Source organism: Chelonia mydas, chromosome 5 (genome assembly GCF_015237465.2).
Source record: "Chelonia mydas isolate rCheMyd1 chromosome 5, rCheMyd1.pri.v2, whole genome shotgun sequence".
NCBI classification, from domain to species: domain Eukaryota; kingdom Metazoa; phylum Chordata; order Testudines; family Cheloniidae; genus Chelonia; species Chelonia mydas.
This window is the reverse complement of record NC_051245.2, coordinates 99233980-99252951: the sequence shown is the minus strand read 5'-3', so window position 1 is coordinate 99252951 and position 18972 is coordinate 99233980. Positions and strand designations below refer to the sequence as shown.

At 44.1% G+C, this 18972-nt stretch overlaps 2 protein-coding genes across 4 annotated transcripts in view; one reads left to right on the top strand and one right to left on the bottom strand.

Moving 5' to 3' along the window:
- The window catches only part of PUM3 (pumilio RNA binding family member 3), a 38808-nt gene extending 36890 nt beyond the window's left edge, over positions 1-1918 (top strand). For all 3 annotated transcript variants that reach the window (XM_007065590.4, XM_043546476.1, XM_043546475.1), the window contains one exon: positions 1651-1918. In XM_007065590.4, the coding sequence (XP_007065652.1) occupies positions 1651-1780 (130 nt within the window). In that variant the 3' untranslated portion in view covers positions 1781-1918. The remainder of the gene's footprint in view (positions 1-1650) is intronic.
- A 13094-nt stretch (positions 1919-15012) lies between these two features.
- KCNV2 (potassium voltage-gated channel modifier subfamily V member 2) overlaps positions 15013-18972 on the bottom strand; it is a 34275-nt gene continuing 30315 nt past the window's right edge. The window contains exon 4 of the mRNA XM_043546474.1: positions 15013-16372. Coding sequence (XP_043402409.1) covers positions 16088-16372 — 285 coding nt within the window. The 3' untranslated portion in view covers positions 15013-16087. The remainder of the gene's footprint in view (positions 16373-18972) is intronic.

Sequence of the window (18972 nt, the reverse complement as noted above, 5' to 3'; positions counted from 1 at the left end):
TGTTCAGCTAATATAAGATCAGAATCCAGTTCACTTGTGCACATAGCACAGTGCAATTTCCTATTGGCAACTTGCTCAGAATTAAAATTATATGGAACCACTACATGAATGATACTATTCTCTTTAAGTTCTTATACTTCAGCCATTGCCATGGTATGTGAATGCCTGATAACCTGGACATAAGGATTATATCCAGTATTGAGAGACCATGAAAAAATGTGTGTCAAGAATAACAGGCATAGCTTTTAGAATTCCTGTATATTGTATCGGCAAAATACATAAGGCTTTTTATGCAAGTAAGAGGTCTTATGAGTCAAAGAGGACAACATATATTTTGCCCCTTTTAGAATACATAATTGCAAATGTTCAGCAATTATTCTCTTTAAAGAATATGGGGATCTGAAATTCCTGTTCAGTTTGTTAATTCAAAAAGCTTGCAAACTGCTATACAAAACTCCGCTCATGTGAGCAGTTGATAAATAAAACTTTTCATCAGAAATTTATAAAAAGCAGTCCAGAGTGGATTACACTGTAATATGCTCTGTTCTAAATGGTAAACCATAACAGTTTCTGCTTGCTTTTTACCTTATAGAATGTTAATTTTCTACATACTTGGCATGTTTTTTTCAGTATCCTGCTTCTTGTGCTCCTTACTAGTTTGTGTTGCTTGTGGATAGGCAATATGAATATGACCTTTATCTGTGTTGGGTTCTTTTTTTTAAAAGAAACAAAGTTCCCCCTTAGATTGTAAGAGAACTTCTAGTTATAACTAAAAGCTTAACAGAAATTCCCAGTAGGACTTATAAGTCCATAGTCAAAGAATTACATCTCGGAATAAAGTAGCTGAAAATAGAACTGCTCTTTATTGGATGTGGCGTGGCTTCATGGCTCTTGTACCATCAGCCTCTGTGGGATTTTAGGTCATAGGGAGGAGACCGATTTGTATATAAACAAACTATATTAATGCCTCTTTTCACATTCCATGCTTGGTCTATTTATCCTTGTTAAGAACCTAACAAATTAACAAGAGGTTATAGTTGGCTAATCGCAAGTTCATGGTAAAAACCGTAGAAGTTGGAGATGTTAAAGATCTGTTGTCATTCAGTCCATCACCTAGCCAATGGATGTTTGTTCCTCATAGTGTAAAGTCCTAAGCAACAGGGCATCCTACTGCTGCTTACCTAGGTGAAAATGTTCTGTGTAGACTAACCTCACTGCTGGGAAGCTTTTTTCCTGATGATCATCCTAATTTTTTTTTCTTAATTTCATTCCATTCCTATTAGTTATACATCCTTTTCACTGCTGAAATAATACTACTTTTAAGCGAGGAAACTGGCTTTCCAGGGTAACAGAACTTTACATGGTTTATTTTTATTCTATGGTCCTGGAGTATAGAAAGCCCAGAGTGTCAAGTAGAGACTACTAGATCCACTATAGAGCTATGCCATCATTTGCTGTGTACTGCCTGGTGGAATTGCTTCCATATTTTTTTGTGTGTGTCTCTGTGTGAGAGAGAGAAAACCAGTACCTGGCCTGAAGCAGGTCTCTCTTTAAATAGTTAATGATTTTATTTATACTGTCTGACAATATTTTCGTTTGACTTAAAAGTTGACCTTTTGAAATATAATGTTTTCTCCCCCTTTCTTGTAGCCTTCTCCGAAGCACAGATCAAGAAGTGGCAAATAAAGTCAAAGGAGGACTAAAAAGCCTCATTCCGAAATTGAAATGCAATAAAAATGTAAAAGGAATAGAGGCTCTGCTAGAGATGTTAACTTCCTAATTTAAATGAGGTTCAGAAAGACCAGTTTCCTATCATTGTAACCAAATACAAGTCAGTGGAGGTTTTGCACAGTGTTTGATTATTTTTGTAATATCCTTTGTAAAAGTGTATTTGTAAATTAAACTGTTTCTAAAATGATTTGGCTATTCTGCTCATAAATCCAGTTGTCTCTAGTTTCAGAACCTGAATGACACTGAATCCATAATCAGGGATTTTAAGCTCTCGCAGACTAATAACAGTTTATCAAGGCATCTGAACATCTAGCTCAAAATTTAAATCTCTGCTTGTTTTTCCCATTATCTTGTATAAAATCTATTTATACTGCTAATAATTATATATACTTTTAAAAGTGATCACCTAATTACAGTATAAACTGAAACACATCTTCTGGAGATATTCTTATTTACTGAACAAATCCATCCGTTCTTAATAATGATCCTCTCCATCTGGCTGGCCTTGTTTTAAAATCCCTCCCTGTCCTGTTGAACAGAGATGGATGTGACATGCAAAGTTTGAGAGATCCTGATAGTAGCTCTCAAAAATTGCTTTGGCTTTTCAAATAGATCTGAAAGGGGTCAGTAGTTATTTGTAATGGGTTATGCAGATTTCTTACCGGCAAAATGCTTTTTCTTCACTCCTCCACTAAGCATAGGCTTTTTTAGCTTAACATTTGAGGTGTTCAGCAAATGGAATTTCCTGTTTCTCTCCTCCTTTTAGTGGAAACAAAAGTGAATTTAATGAACGAATTTAATGTACTTACAATTACTGTTGGCTGATACATTTTAACTAGCCTTGGAAAAAATAGAACAGTACAGTGCCGCCAACCACAACATGCATATAATCTCTTGGCCCAGCAGAATGTAGAAATATGACAAAACACAGCGTAATCACATCTGGCACAGGATTAATTCACTTCTTTATAGGATATATCCTTGGCTAGTATTTGAGCACTTGCTCTCGTGAGAAGTCCCAGTGAAGTCATTGAGAGAAAAGCATGCAGGATCCAAGCCCTAGTATTTGAGCCCATCCCTGCTCTTAAGTAAAATTCCATTAATTTACTTCCTGAGAGCAGCACTGGGCCCATAGTTAGTGCAATACTGTTGAGGTTTTATCTCCCCAAAATCAGGAAACTCAGGGTTAAGATTTGCGTTGTGACAGTATTTTTACCTCCTGTACTTGTGCAGTATTGCAGCCTTTAATTACATGAACTTATAACTCAGGAAATGTAACATAGTATCTGCAAGTATTTATATAAAAAGTATGAGTTAATAATGCAAGTTCAGAAATTATCACTTGAAGGATGAAACCTTGAAGTGGCTTGAAACTTTTGGCAATCTTGAAGGGATGTATATTAAAAATTTGCCATATTTATAACAGCAAATATTTAACCATTGTTTTCTGGTAAAATATAACTTCCTTTGGTTTAAGATAATGAATAATATAACTTTGATTGTAAATTGTATAGCTGTTACTGAATTGAAATACATGACAAATTAGGTTTTTCTAAAAGGTTTATATCTAGACCAGGGGTGGGCAAACTACAACCGACGGTCCAGACATTTTAAGCCAGCCCTCGAGCTCCCGCTGGGGAGCGGGGTCTGGGGCTTGCCCCACTCCAGCGTTCCAGCCAGGGAGCAGGGTCGGGGGCCACTCCACGCTGCCCCCGGAAGCAGCTGCATGGCCCCGCTCCGGCTCCTTTGTGTAGGGGAATCCAGGGGGCTCTGCTCTGCGCGCTGCCCCACAGCTCCAATTGGCCGGGAGCTGTGGCCAATGGGATCTGCAGGGGCAGTGCCTGCGGACAGGGTAGCACGCAGAACTGCCTGGCCACGGTTCCGCATAGGAGCCGGGGTGGGGACATAGCCACTGCTTCCGGGAGCCGCTTGAGATAAGCGCCACCCAGAGCTTGCACCCCTGAGCCTCTCCCTGTGCCCCAACCTCCTGCCCCAGCCCTGATCCCCCTCCTGCCCTCTGAACCCCTCAATCCCAGCTCAGAGCACCCTCCCGCACCCTAACCCCAGCCTCACCCCAGAGCCTGCACCCCCGCCGGAGCCTGGACCCTTTCCTGCACCCCAACCCCCTGCCCCAGCCCTGATCCCCTTCCTGCCCTCTGAACCCCTCAGTCCCAGCCTCCCACACCCCAAACTCCTCATCCCCAGCCCCACCCTGGAGCCCGCACCCCCAGACAGAGCCTGAACCCCCACACACTACTCCCCTGCCCTAGCCCAGAGTCCCCTCCCGCACCCTGAACTCCTCATTTCTGGCCCCACCCTGGAGCCCACACCCCCAACCAGAGCCCTCATCCCTTCCCGCACCCTAGCCCCAATTTTGTGAGCATTCATGGCCCACCATACAATTTCTATTCCCAGATGTGGCTCTCGAGCCAAAACGTTTGCCCACCCCTGATCTAGACAAAGATTATTTCGCTGGTGAAAGAATAACTTGTACCTTATTAAAATGGAAAACTTCTTTTAGGGTGCTGGGTAGCTTTTGAGCATCAATTTAATGTGCAAATATGTAGAGTTGCACATGTTCTTTTTCAGACTAAAGTTTTCAATAGGAGCTTCAGGGCTCATCTATGAAAATCAGGCTACCTATTTAGGGTGTCTAAATGTGGGTTCCGGTGCCTGGCCTTACACATGAAAATTTAACAATTCTGGCATCAGCATGCAAAAAATTAAGGGAACAAAAGCCATTCAGTGTTGCAGGTTCTATTATCTGCATTAATTTCTAGTTTTATGTTTAACACACATATATCCTAAAACAAATGAAACACATTGTGTAATCTTCATGAGAAGCAAATCTCTCTTGCTTTCCAACTATCCACAGATTAACACGCTATACAGTAACTCCTCGCATAACGTTGTAATTATGTTCCTGAAAAATGCTACTTTAAGCAAAATGATGTTAAGCGAATCCAATTTCCCCCATAAGAATTAATGTAAATGGGGGGGTTAGGTGCCGGGAAATTATTCTGAAGCTTGGTTGAGGTGGTGAAGTCAGAGGGTGGGATATTTCTTAGGGAATGCCTTACTGCTAAATGATGAACTAGCACTCGGCTGAGCCCTCAAGCGTTAACACGTTGTTAGTGTAGCCTCACATTCTGCAAGGCAGCAGGAATGGAGGGAGCGGAGACAGCATGGCAGAGAGAGATCAGCAAGTTGAGACAGCAGCTGCTGCCAGCAAGCTCCCTTTGTCTTGAGCCCTGTTGTGTCCATCCCCCTTCCTCCCCCCTCCGCTCTGTGGAGATGGATAAAGGAGCAGGGAGAGGGTGATACCCTGATATTAGCACCCCTTCCCTGCCTCTCCACTGCACAGCAAACAGGAGGCTCCCAGGAGCAGCACAGGGCAATGCGGGGAGGGACAGCTGAACTGCCCGGCAATTGATAGCCTGCTGGGTGGCTGCTGCACGCAGAATTTAGGGGAGCTGATGGGGGGCTGCCGGTCCACCCTGGTTCCAAGGACCCACCAGCTACCTCCAACAGGTTGCTCTTTCCCCAAGCAGTGGACAAAGCAGGCGGCTGCCAAACAACGTTGTAAGGGAGCATTGCGCAACTTTAAATGAGCATGTTCTCTAATCGGTCACAACGAAACGTTAACTGGGACGACGTTAAGGGAGGAGTTACTGTATAAAGAGCTCTGTTGTGTTGTGAAACCAAAAGTCCTAACCAATAAATAGATGAATAGAATATTAGGTTAATTAAACCTGGAAGTGCACACTTGCATGTCATAATTAAAGCAAATAGATTCCACTATTATCTCAGTTCATATCTACTGATGTGGCCATACTGTGCTGACTATGCTTCTTTCTGATCCCACTTAATCTTATAAATAGTAGTAAACACTTAAAGGTTAATCCCAATTAGACCTAGTTGGCAGTGACATCAAATGTTCGTACACGTATCCATTCCAGGATCAGCTATTGAAGGGCTGTTGCAACTCATCCGTTTCTTTAACTGGATTTTCTCTTGTGACAGTGAAACAATTTTAATTAGCATCAGATAATGAATTTAAACTGTAGTGGAGTGTTTCCAAAATTACTGCCCTAAATAACGAACCTGACAGAAACATGTAGCAGCATTTGTGACTGAGTGAGTAATGATAGATAGCAGTGATGGAATAATAAATAGATCATTAGCTACTTTCCTCAACTGCCTCACAATCAAAGAAAAATGTCTGGCATATATGAATATTTCTCTGTCCAGAGAACTTACAGGCGTTAGAGAAAATAAGATACCACTAAAGATAACCAGTGGTAGACTGAATTGCAAAGTTGTATACGAATATTTGCTTATATTATCCTGGTAGGTCTTTACTTTCTTCAATTCCACATACTAGTACCTCTGACTGAATAGCCCCCTATCTTTCTCTCCTCCTGCCCCCAAATTATCCTAATGCCTCTAGAACTGATTGCTGTTGTTTGATTCATAATTTGATTATATGTTTCTCTGTCTAGAGACACTTTCACTCAGTTCTTTCTCCTGAATTCCTATTAGGTTATTCCTCCTTTTGTATCCCATGCAAATATGACCACTTGGCTTGAAGTTCGTTTTTGTTTTCAAGCGGTTGGTTTTTATTAGAACATCTACTGGCAGCTACCAAGGAAAGTTGGAGTGCAAGCTCTTTGGAGCAAGGACTGTCTCTTACCATGTGTTTGCAGCAGCTAACATAAAGGGGCCTCTCGGCACTGCAATAAGATGTTGTTACGCTTATGTTAAAATTTCTACTGTTTTCACATAAGAAACAAGTCAAACTTCTGTTAGTGTCACACAACATCTCTGAAAACTGATTGAGATGGGGAGGAAGATTTTTCACATCTATTATGAAAGGGACTTTTTTTGAGGGTTAAGGAACTATTCATATGCAATATGTAAATCATAAATTACTTATAAAGAAAAAGGATTTGACACTGGGGGGCAGAGGAGGGGAGATAAATTTTCCTGATCCCTGGTGAAACTAATTTAACAGACACCATGTCGTTCATTTCTTCGTCTGCTGTGGGACCTCCTTTGTATGGGGAGATGGAGATTGATAGACATGGTGATTAAAAGACCTTGATAGTATTTCCTTGTTCTTCCCTCTCTGAAATATTGTACCTGTGAGCCACTCATGTTACATATATTAGATAATGTAACTTACAATATTGCCAATACTTAGCATGTACTGTTAACTATTGTTTTTCTAATAGAGAAGAAAATGGCTTGTTACAAGAATATTTCAGGAATTTAGAGCTCTTATTTGTGTTAAAACACCTAGCCAGAGGAAAAATGATTCTCCTTCTAGGTCAGTGATACTCAGACCTCAGTGGTTCAAAAGCCGAATTACTGATCAACATTACCCGAAAGAGTAGTGTGAATTCATTGTTTCATTTACTATAGTACTATACATTCAGATTTAAACAGTATGATGGGGAAAATATTTAGTTTTATATTAGGGTTGGCGATAATCGCAGTTTATTCATGCGATTAATTCACCCTAATTTTAACGTGGTGTTTTTCCCAGTATAGGTAAGGTCCATGCAGCTTGAGCGGTATCTTAAGTGTAGTCCCTAATATGAAACAGCTTGAGAGCGTAAACAGACAAAACCATAAATCATACCCAAAATGTGCAGAGGGGCCTAGTGCAGTGTTTTTCAGGTCGTGACCCAGTACTGGGTTGCCGCATGTCAGGCACTAGGTTGCTCCCAGTCAGCACCGCCAACCGGGACGTTAAAAGTCCTGTCGGCGGTGCTGCCCAGCTAAGGCAGGATAGGACCTACCTGTTTCAACACCGCACTGCGCCCTGGAAGCGGCCAGCAGCGGGTCCGGCTTCTAGGCTTGGGGGCCACAGGGATCCGCACGCTGCCCCTGCCCCGAGAAACCAGCCAATGGGAACTGGGAGGGGAGGGGGGCGGTGTCTGTGGGCGAGAGCCGAACTTTCTGCTGGCCCCTTCCGGGGTGCAGCGCAGTCTGCGGTGCCAGGACAGGTGGGAAGCCTGCCTCTGAACCCCGGCTGCACCACTGACTGGGAGCTGCTGGAGATATGTCTACACCCCAACCCCCTGCCCCAATCCCCTGCCCCAGCCCTGAGCCCTTCCAAACCCAAAACCCTTTCTGCACCCCAAACCCATCATCCCCAGCCCAGAGCCCTCTCCCACACCATGAACCCCTCATTCCTGGCCCCGCCCCACCTCAGCCTTGAGCCCCTCCCACACTCCAAACCCCTCATCCCCAGCTCTGTTGGGCATCAACAATTTTCTTCAGCTGGGTCCACAGAAAAAAAGTTTGAAAACCACTGGCCTAGGGGATGGTTCTAGTTTAGAGGGCCATATTTTTAGGGTGATTGTCAGCATTGTTATTGACACAGCATTGGTGGGCTTTGTGAATGAGGTGAACTTGAAGGAGGGGTTTGAATGAGGAGAGGAGTTGGCACCTGGCACTTTGGGTCGGGGATGTCATTTCAGGCCTAGAAAGCAGCAGGAAAGACAGCACAGAAGCAAGGGAGTGATGTGGTAGAATGTGTTGGTGTAGCAAAGGGGACAAGAGAGCAGAGATGTAGCCAGGGGCAGAATTCTGAAGAGGAGGATGAGAAGGCTGAACTTGATGCAGAAGACAAGAGAGAGCCATTGAAAGTGTTCAGAGAGGTGTAATTTGTCTGAGCAATGGGTGCTAAAAGCACTGAATTTTGCATCCTGGGCTCTTGGGAGACCAGATAAGAGATTTACATTAAATCAGCACTGTCATAAAGGATTTTGTATTGCTTCCAGTGCATGGAGAGTTACTAATTCATATAGCCCCCCATTCAGCAAAATAAGAATTTACTCAGAAAGCCAGCTCATTTTGGCTTTCTGATCCACCATTCCATTACAGCTCCCGAGCTTGCCATTTGGCTCTGGCCATATCTTGTTTTAAAGCAGAGAAACACATGTTTGTGATTTTGAGAATGTGCATTGTTCGCTGCCTGTTAATCCTATCAGCAAAAAGATGAAGATTAGTGAAGCTGGTCGAAAGCTTAGTACGTTCAACCTACCATTAAAGTAACTTTAGCTTGTGCCATCAGTGAATCAGCTGTGGTGATGGTTTTTGTTTTTCTTTCTTTTGTTAATTGGGTTTTGGCACTTTCTTATTTTATCTACACTTCCTTTTAAACTTGGAACATGTGGGCCCTGACCTAAAAGGAAAAAAAATGGCAGTGAAATTGTAAAAACATTCACTGACCTTTTTGAAACATGCAGGCTGAATATTAAACAAATCCCTGAAGTTCCCTGGGCCAGTGCCTGGAATCAGCTCTGTTTTGTGCAGTGACTTTTTGGGAAGTTTTTAGGCATCGACATTGTCTTATGCAAGTAAAATGAATGGGGAAATTCATCTCTGTCCACAGGCTTAGGCCCCCAGCTGCAGGGCCTGGTGGGCTCCATCCCCTGACCCATCCACCCCATCACCCTGGCCCCCGCTGCCTCCCTCCCTACCTCCTCATTCAAGACTTAGGGCTTGTCTACACTACTGTGCAAGGTCGATCTAAGATACGCAACTTCAGCTATGTGAGTAAGGTAGCTGAAGTCAATGTACTTAGATCTACTTACTGCGGTGTCTTCACTGCGGTAAGTCGACAGCAGATGCTCTCCCGTCGACTCCGCTTACGCTCCTCGTTCTGGTGGAGTACCGGAGTCAACAGGAGAGTGCTCAGCCTCCAATTTATCACGTCTATACTAGATGCGATAAATCGACCCCTGCTGGATCGATCACTGCCCGCTGATCCAGTGCATAGTGTAGACAAGCCCTTAATTTGTCCCTCAGCTTGCCAGGGCTGAGTAAGTCTGCTGTGAAAAGTGATATCTGTATGTTTGTTAATATCATGTTTCACTGCCTCCCAGCTAGCTAACAAGTCTGCTGCTGTGAAAAGTGATATTAACAAACATAAAAATAACATTTTTTACAGAAGTAGACTTACTAGCTAGCAAGGCTAAAACAAAAATGCAACCAAAAGAAACAATAAGACAAGAACATGCAAAGCACCATATCTATTCTGTTTAGGTCTAGTAAAGAACAGAGACAACAGTACATGATTTTTATTATTGTCTGCAAAAAAAAAACAAAAAAAACCCTACATAGATTACAATGATTTGGACATGTATATGTTCATATTTATATGTTTTTTCTAAGGTTAATTAAGTATTTTAGGAAAAATTGTCATAGTGGCCACCAGCAAGAGTTGGTAGCCACACTCTGAGGCCACCAAAAATTTTGTTGTGAGAACCCCTGTCTTAAAGCATCGCCAAACCCAGATCATAGAGTTTTCTGTATGGACAGTAGTGGGGTAGAACCCAGGTAAAATCTGGTGTTAACCGTGCAGTGCTCTTAGTTCTGGTTTTAACCTGCTTCCAGCACATGCTGTTGCCTTAAAGCAGTGGTGGGCACCTGTGGCCTGCCAGGGTAATCTAACAGTTTGTTTACATTGACTGTCCGCAGCTCCCAGTGGCCACGGGTCAATTAGCAGTAGACATATTCCAGCCAGTTTCACCTACCAAAATCAATTAAGGCAATCGGGTTACACAACGAGGAGAAAACTTACTATGCAGAATCATTATTACTGGTAACAAGGGGTGGGAAGGACAGAACAGAACTTGACTTTCAGATCACAGCCTGGGTTTGCATAGGCAGCAGTTAAGGGAGGGAAAAATTCTTTTGCTTGTAAACTGAGCAAACTAGATGTGGAATTTACTGAGACAGTAAATATGGAACCTCACACTGCCGTTCTTCCAAAATCGCTTTATGGAGTGGAATTGAACATCAACTGTCAGTAGCTTTATAATGAGGTGTTTGGTAATCCCCTGTCTAAAGTCACCTGGATTATTTTTAGGTTACTCAAACTATTTTTATTAAATTACTTTAAATTATGTGTTCCAAAATACATTAAAAAACCAACAACCTCTGTGCCTTTGACCTTTCATTTACCAATCCAAGCTAAAGTCCTAAATGACTGTTGTATATTGTCCAATTTCTCTACTAGTGAATAAGGAAGTTAATAAAGGTTGTGTAAGTAACAGATAAGCATGGCACAAATATAATTTAGGTTACATAAAAATAGGACAAACTCAGTAACCAAAACAGCTAAAGATATTTTTTAAGCTATCTGAAGTGAGCAAAAGAGGTTTCCATTATCTTGGGTTTTAATAAAGTCCCTTCATTTTTTAAAAATTTGAACTTTTTTAGATAACTCTCTTTATGATTCTTAAACCTAAAACTGCCTAGTTTAAGATAAAAAATTACTACTTGCTTTGGAGGCATGGGACTAGTACCAGATCCCCATTAAATTATTATTCTTTGGTTGCCCCTTCAACAGCTATATTTCTACATTAGAAAAATAAACTTATATGCTTAATTGCACCTACAGAGTGATGATCTTTTCAAACAAGCATCTGTGCAAAAGCTCTTTCCAATGAGGCTTTCTTTTAATGTTGGGGTCTGCAACGTTGGAGGTCTGCTTTTCCTTTTAATCCTGTAGGGTTAAAATAAGGTGGGGGGAACAATAATTAATTGTTCTAATGGATTAGACCAGTCCGTCTTGAACACTGGCTGCTCCCTTGAATACTGGAGTGAAGATCTTCGCTAAGCCTGCATTGAAACACATGGAAATAATGTATTTTTAGTCTCCCTCAAGGGCTCATTAGTGTCTGTAATAGCTTACAATGCAACAAACTCAAACATGGCACATTAACAGGACAGAATTTTAATTTCACAATGCCATGAAAAAACCCACCATCTTAACTATACCAAATTCTCTGTTACACAAAACAAGGACATCTAGCTAAGGTCTTATGCTCTGCCCCTCCTCGTATTTCCTCTGATGTTTACTACAAGCATGGAAGATTCCTTCAATTATCCAACTACTGTTGTCCTCTTGGTGTCCAAACACCCAAGGCTGCACTGGATGGTTTTAAGATCCTTGACATACAGTACGTGACTTTCATTTTAGTAAGCTTAATACACTGAGTACACACATGGAAGCCTTTGTGAGTGGAAGAGGAGGTAAGAATAATGAAGACTTTTTAAATGAATGCACCTAGAGCTAGATTCACACAAGGATTTAAGTGCCTGCCTAATTAGCCTGGAAGTAGAGCCCTGCATGGATACGCAAATGTGTATCTGCATCCGATCCGCAAAAATTATCTGCAGATATTTGCACATGTGGATTTCCACAGCTCGACAGGGGCTCTGCACCAGGGGCCGGATTCAGGCTCCGACGCATCCCCCCTCCCTGAAGCCTGGTCGGGTAGCTGTGGGGAGCCGTAGTGGCCCCTCTACCTACCTTGGGCGGGGGGGCCGAGCAGGCTCCGGCCCGTGTCCCTGCCCCTCTGCCCCGGGCATGTGGAGGATCCATGCCGCGGTTCATCACAGCTGCCTGCCTGACGCTAACTGCCAGAGCCCTGGGCAGCTGCAAAATGTGAACCAGCACCTGCGGGAACAGTTCACGGAGATAAAGCGGCTGGCCGTGGGGCTGCAGGGCTCGACCTGTGGGGCCTGAGCCAGTGCGTGGGTTCAGCGCTCACCTACCGAATTGGCCCCATGGCTGAGCTTACACAAAATGGCCAGGGGGGTGGGGGGAACATGGGGAGGAGGAGTAGGGTGAGGCCCTCCCTCACAGCTTTGAGCCTAGTGGTCAGGGCAGTCTCCCTGTGCCTCCAACCCCCTACCAGCTCTGTGATGGGCCTTCCCTGTGCCTCCAGGTCCCCACTGCTCAGCTCCCAGGGACCCCCTCCATGTGCCCTCGGGGGCCAGCCCCCCCCCACAGTCCCCAGTCCCTGTGCCCCCCAGTCCCGGGTTCCCCCCATCTCCAAGGGCACCTCGCCCTGTGCCTTTCCATCCCAGCCCCCGCACCGTGTCCAGTAGTCCTGTGCATGTGTCCCCAGGTCACAGCTCCCAGAGGTCCCTCCCTGTGCCTCCAGGTCTGAGCCGCACCCAGTGCATTTGGGGGGGGGTCCCTCCATGTGCCCCTCCATGTGCCCCCAGCCCTGTTCGATGTCTATCCAGGTCCTAGGGGGCTCCCCCTGTGCCTCCAGGTCCCCGCTTTTCCCCAGCGGCCAGCTCCCAGTCCCTCAAGGGCCCAGAGGGGCCCCTCCCTGTCCCCTTAGCCCTCCATGGCCATCTAGCTCCTTGGGGGTTCTTTCCCTGTGCCCCCAGGTCCCAGTCCCTCAAGTTCCTGGGGTGCGGGGGGCTCCCTGTCCCCTTAGAACCTCTGCATGTCCACTTAGCTCCCAGGGGCTCCCTCCCTGTGCCTTCAAGTCCCAGCCCCCCTAGCTCTCAAGAGGCCACCCTCCCTCTGCCCCCGAGGCAGGGCCGCGGGGGGGCGGGGTGCAAGGGGCCAAGTGGGGCCCCGCAGACAGGGCAGGGGCAATTTCAGCAACAATTCGGCGGCAGGTCTTTCAGTCCCACTCTTCCTCGTCGGTGGCACTTTGGCAGCAGCTTCAGTCTTTTGTGGCAATTCGGTGGCAGGTCCTCCTGTCCTCTTTTTTCTTCGGTGGCATGACTTGGGTTTTTCTTTTTTTCTTCTTCGCCGCTTGGGGCGGCAAAACTAACTTTTTTTTATGGAAAGGGCCCCCGAAATTGCTTGGCCCAGGCCCCCTGAATCCGCTGGGTGGCACTGCCTCTAGGTCCCATTGTCCCCAGTTCTCAGGGTGTCCCCCAGGTCTTTGCTGTTCCCCCAGGCTGTTCTCTGACCTCAGCTCTGCATTCTCCCTAGCTCTCAGGGGCTCCATCTTTTTCTTGCTTATCCCAAAGGGAGGTGGTAGTGCAGGGGGTTGGAGATATTTTTAGGCACAAACCTTCCTCCATCACCACCCACCTGAGCTACCTTCAGTGCACTGGAACGTTTGCATTTGAACTGCCTCCATCCCCCAACAACCTACCTTCCCTGGGGCTGGGAAGGAGCACGTGAAGGGGGATGCTCAGTATTGGGGTGTGGGGAGAGATCTGCCCTTTTGGAGCCTCCCCCCATGTCGCTCACCCCCCACATCCCCACACCAGTGAGCCTCTGTACTCCTCTGGTTCCCACCCCCCACCCCGCCCCCCACTTTTCTGGGGCTCTCAGGTCACCATGCTCCTCTGTCACTATTGCCCTCTGGTTGCTGGGCCACCCCTTGGACTGTTGTATGGAGCCCAGGCACGCAGTAGGGGCTGGGGCAATGAGGCGGTGGGTGGTAGTGGGAGACAGGGGGTGCCAAAATACAAGTTCACCTAGGGTGCTGTTTTCCCTCCCGCCAGCCCTCGTACTCTGAATACTGCTTTTGAAGTGAGAGTTGACAGGTGGGGTTATAACAGGTTTGCCTGGTGGGAGAGAGTGAGAAAAGCAACTGGGTTGCTAATTGCCTTCTCCATTGATTAAAAAAAATAGTTCTCCCTGCTTAACACCACGTTTAATGTTCATGGCTACGGCAGAGTTAATACTGTTCCCTTTTCTGTCTCAGCTGTCTGAGAGACTGCCTCACACTGAGGTCTCCAGTGGGCCTTCAAGACCTGAACTTGGCAATTTACAGTCAGCTGTACAATGCAAACAACAAGCAAGAGCCGAGCCATTTAAAATGCACATCCCCTGTCATGTTATTTTGCTATGAAATGACATCAATCCTCATTACTTCCTCTAAAGAGCTGACCTCTTTCCCCATTTTACGCCATATATGAAGGCACATAAATAACATTTCTAATGTTCAGCTCATTGCCCTCATTCCTATTTTAACCCCCCACCATGATTTGTCTTATGTGAAAAGAATGTTCCCAGTGAACTAAACTAATGAACCCCTATGTCCACTTGATTTTGGCTGTAGCTAATTTAGAGTCAGAGTCTGCTAGTCTTACTAATAGGGCATTAGGTAGACCTTGTTATGCAAATAAGCCCATTGATTTCAAATGCTGTTCTCATGGAATACAATACTACTGAAGGTGACTGGGGGTGTGTGTGAGAGACAGAGAGAGAATTAGATCCTCAGTATGTACATGATTCTATCAAGCGGATCAATGTATACTCATATCCTCATTTATTATGATTTTATCAATGTTGAAACAAATTCAAATGCTTCTTTTCTTATAAGTATAGTTTCAAAACTACTGGAAGATCTATTGCTAAGATCCTGGGGAAGAAAATGCCCTATTAGCTAACCATGTCCTTTCCCTTCTGATGGGCAGGGATGGTGTCCTTAGCCTTTGTTTGCCAGAAGCTGGGAATGGGTGACAGGGGATGGCTCACTTGCTGATTACCTGTTCTGTTCATTCCCGCTGAAGCACCTGGCATTAGCTACTGTCAGAAGCCAGGATACTGGGCTAAATGGACCTTTGGTCTGACCCAGTATGCCCGCTCTTATGTTTTCAGAACTGTATTTTAACTTAGATCTGAACCACAACTAACCCATATAGTTCTTAACACACTAATAGACGATATTAACATTAAACACGGTTGCTCATATAAAGTACATTTAGTTTACATCTGTATTCTTAAACAGATTTTTTTGCATTAAAATGGGCTTGGAAATCTATCACAAACATTTAGCCAAACTTACTAACCAGTTCTTTGCCATTAGGGCGGATATTAATGAAAAAAACAAAAAAGAATAAAATCAACATTTTTCTCACTCCTAAAGTTACTCGCTCTGGGCCAGGAAGCAAGTACAATTCTGCAAGGCTGCATTAAAAATAATATTGGCAAATCGAACCATGAACTATGTGGTATAGGACAAATAAGGTCCAAAAACCTAAGAAAGACGTTGTTTATATGTGAAAGCAACGATGTAGCTATAGCGGGTCCATACTATCTGTGTCCGCGCCATGTTTAAAAACCTAATACATAACCTATTTCTGCACTGCAAAGCAATATATTTTCCCCCCTTCTACATCTGTTTAATTTTTGAGGTAAGAGTCATCCTGCCTATTGCTGAGTAGCAGCCACTGCATGGGAACAGACTCGGTTTCTTTTGATTTGGCCACGGTGGGTCATTATTGTAGGATGTGTATCAGGCATGGCGTTACAGCCCTGAGTCAGCTGTACAACTCAAAGTCTCTGGCTGGATAATTCATCGAGCGCCATCAACACTGACGTCGCACATATAAACCAGGCGCATTGTTGCTGTAATAACGAGCACCGGCAAAAAGACGCTGAGAAGAAACTGTAGTAAAATAGATCTGTAATTTTTTAAAAAGACTAAAGTTTGAGATTTGCCTTCAGTATTTTCTTATTCCTTTTAGAGCTGTTGCTTTATCTTTATTTGACTTGGGTGATCCGTTGTAATAGTGTTTCCTCTGCTTTCCCCTTCTGCTCCTCTGTCCCTTTATCTTTCCTGAAGTATTAATTGTATCTAGGCCTTGGTAAATAATGGGTTGGGCCTTCTTCACAGCACTCAGACATTTTCTTCCTGGCTCGTCGTATAAAGTCAATCTTGCCTCTTTCCTTCTTTACAGCTGTATACTCATAGGCCTTCAGTTTGCTGTAATAATCTGAGAATTTATTGTAGAGGATGGAGATGGGCATTCCATTCAGAATTATTCCAAAAGCAATGCAGAGGAAAGCAAACAGGCACCCGAGGTGAGTTTCTGGACACATGTCACCATAGCCCACTGTAGAGATGCTGACCTATAGGCAAATCAATAGTAATCTATTAGCCAAACAGAGGAGCACACACACACCTTTCTTTAATCTAGCCAGCTGGGGAATACGGATTTTTCAGCACAGTTAAGATATTTTGAACATTTGTATACTAAAAGCCTGAATTATTACACACTGACTCTACGTTGTTCCCCCCCGCCCCCTCACAGGTTACCATCCCAAAGTGTAAAAACTATCCTTAAATAATTAAACCCACTGTTGTAATTAGGAAGACCTCTGGATTCCGCTGTGTGCTGCAGACAGCATCCCTGAGCCAACCACACGCAGGTCTGCATAGATGGTAGTGTGTGTTAGGTCCAGGGGCATGGACACAGATTTATGACCAGACCCATCCAGTGACCCTCCCACTCTGTGCAACTAGCTGCAGTAGAGGCTGGGTTGAAGCTGCATGACAGCCTTGTGCCCTTACCCTGTTTTTAAGGAACGGACTGGTCTTCACCCCTCCCCCCAACCCCCATTCACTTCAGCCCAATAACTTGGGCTTTGAGGGTGAAGTATGTGTGAAGTGAATTTTACCTTTACCTGTCAGGTGCATAAAGTGGTGAATGTGGTGAAGAGCGGGTACCAGACTTGAGGTGTGTCCTCTAGCAGTGAAATACATTTTAAAACACTTGCCTCTGGGAAGAACGGTTCATCAGCTCATTTTAATATGGATTTTTTTAAACTAAGGAGACTAAGGAAGTGTGTAAATAACAAAGAGAATTTTCAGCTGCTTAAAAGTTTGTTTTGTTTGAAGTGTATGTCAGTAAGTGAGTGATTATTCTTCCTGCTCAAATTCTGCCATGTTACAGGCACAGAGGGGATGGTGGCTGAGTGCATAGGATTGCCCTGGGACTTTTAACTGAAGTTTGAGCACTGGGAAACCTTTTGACACCAGATCTCAGTGACAACCGTAGCTGTTTCAGTGAAATCATTTTTAAAGTTCAGGAAATAATTCTTTAGGCACCACCATATTACGTGAAAGTGTGAATCTTACCATCTCGTTATCCATAGCTCTTCTGAGACTTTAATGAATGCCCTTCTTCATCCAGGAGCATTTTTTTTCCTGCTCTGCCATACACTGATGGGGAAGGTATTATGCTGGCTTTTACATTGACATGAAATACTTCAACAGTTAGAACTGCCCCAATAACATTTGGTCTAGCATAGATCCCAAGAGGGAATTACCAGTCTATGTCTACTACATACATTTTGATGTTTGTGAACTTTGTTTTCATTTAATTCATAATCCTGTGTCTGTGTATAATAATAATAAGAAACATGCTAGCAGAAATGGCTAAAACACAGGAAGGTGTAGTCCCAGCCCAGTGCTCTTGTGATTATAGCACTGAATTAATTTTTGAACATTATGGCAGGCAGTGTGCCAGCTTCTCACCTTTTAGACAGAATGTTATTTCAGATGAATGAAACAGTAGATTACATGGGGCTGCACCTGTACCATAAAAGGCATTAGGCATTTGGTTTAATAGCACTGAAGTCACTGGCATTGAATGATCATAAAGGCTCAATATCTTCAAATACTGAGTTGAAAGCAAGATATATATCTACCATAGCCCCTACAAGATTATTATCCTGTGCTAAGGGTTTAGTCCTCTTACATTCACTCTTGTGTTACACATGAGAATTTTGAGGATATAATCATTTGTGTGTGTGACTGACAAAGATATCCACTATTTAACTTATCTGAATCTCTTAATTTTTTCCTATAATGCATGGGGGTAAAAGAGAGCCATGCCACGTAATTACTATTTGCACATTAAAAACAGTCCTGCAAACCCTTGCTCTTATGTACAAACCTTTTTTAACAGAATCCCATTAAGTCTAACAGGAATACTTGGATGAATAAAGACTATTCGCATCAATAAGCGTTTGCAGGATTGGGCTGTATGTATTTTTACTGCTTCCGGGCTCTATGAATGATTGGATGTATGCAGAAAAGTGGCACCCATGGGTCTTGGTTTACTGTCCTAATATTCCACTGGAGTGTTCAGCATGAAATTTATAACCTCTGGGTGTCCTATATCTGTTGATTAAATGGGAACCTGCAAAGGCAAAATGTTGCATTCCAGTAACTTTTCCAATATGTGCTGGGCACCCCAGTAGCCAGGCTCAGGGGCACTCAGCACATGAAGTTAAAAAATAATGCAACTACATTTTTCTGCTGGTAGCTGGAGTGATGCAAAAGGACTGGAAAGGAGCTCGGTCTCCCAAGCTAGAGCTTCCAGAGCTGGCAGAGAGCCAGAAAAGAAGTGCACAGCTGTAGCCCACAGTCTGGGGTGTCTGTCAGGGATGTGGCCAGCAGACTTGCAGTTTGGCTATTCTGAGTTGACCCATGGCTCCTTAGAGGCCAGAGTCAGCTGCTGTAAAAAGGAGTAGCCCTAACTATGCATCTGAAGAAGTGGGTTTTACCCACAAAAGCTTATACCCAAAGAAATCTGTTAGTCTTTAAGGTGCCACTGGACTCCTTGTTGTTTTTGGGGCTAGGACTGGCCCTAGAATCAGGGAACTGCAAGCAGAGCCTTTGCACCCCTTCTCCCCACAAATGCTCCTCCCAGACAATACTGGCT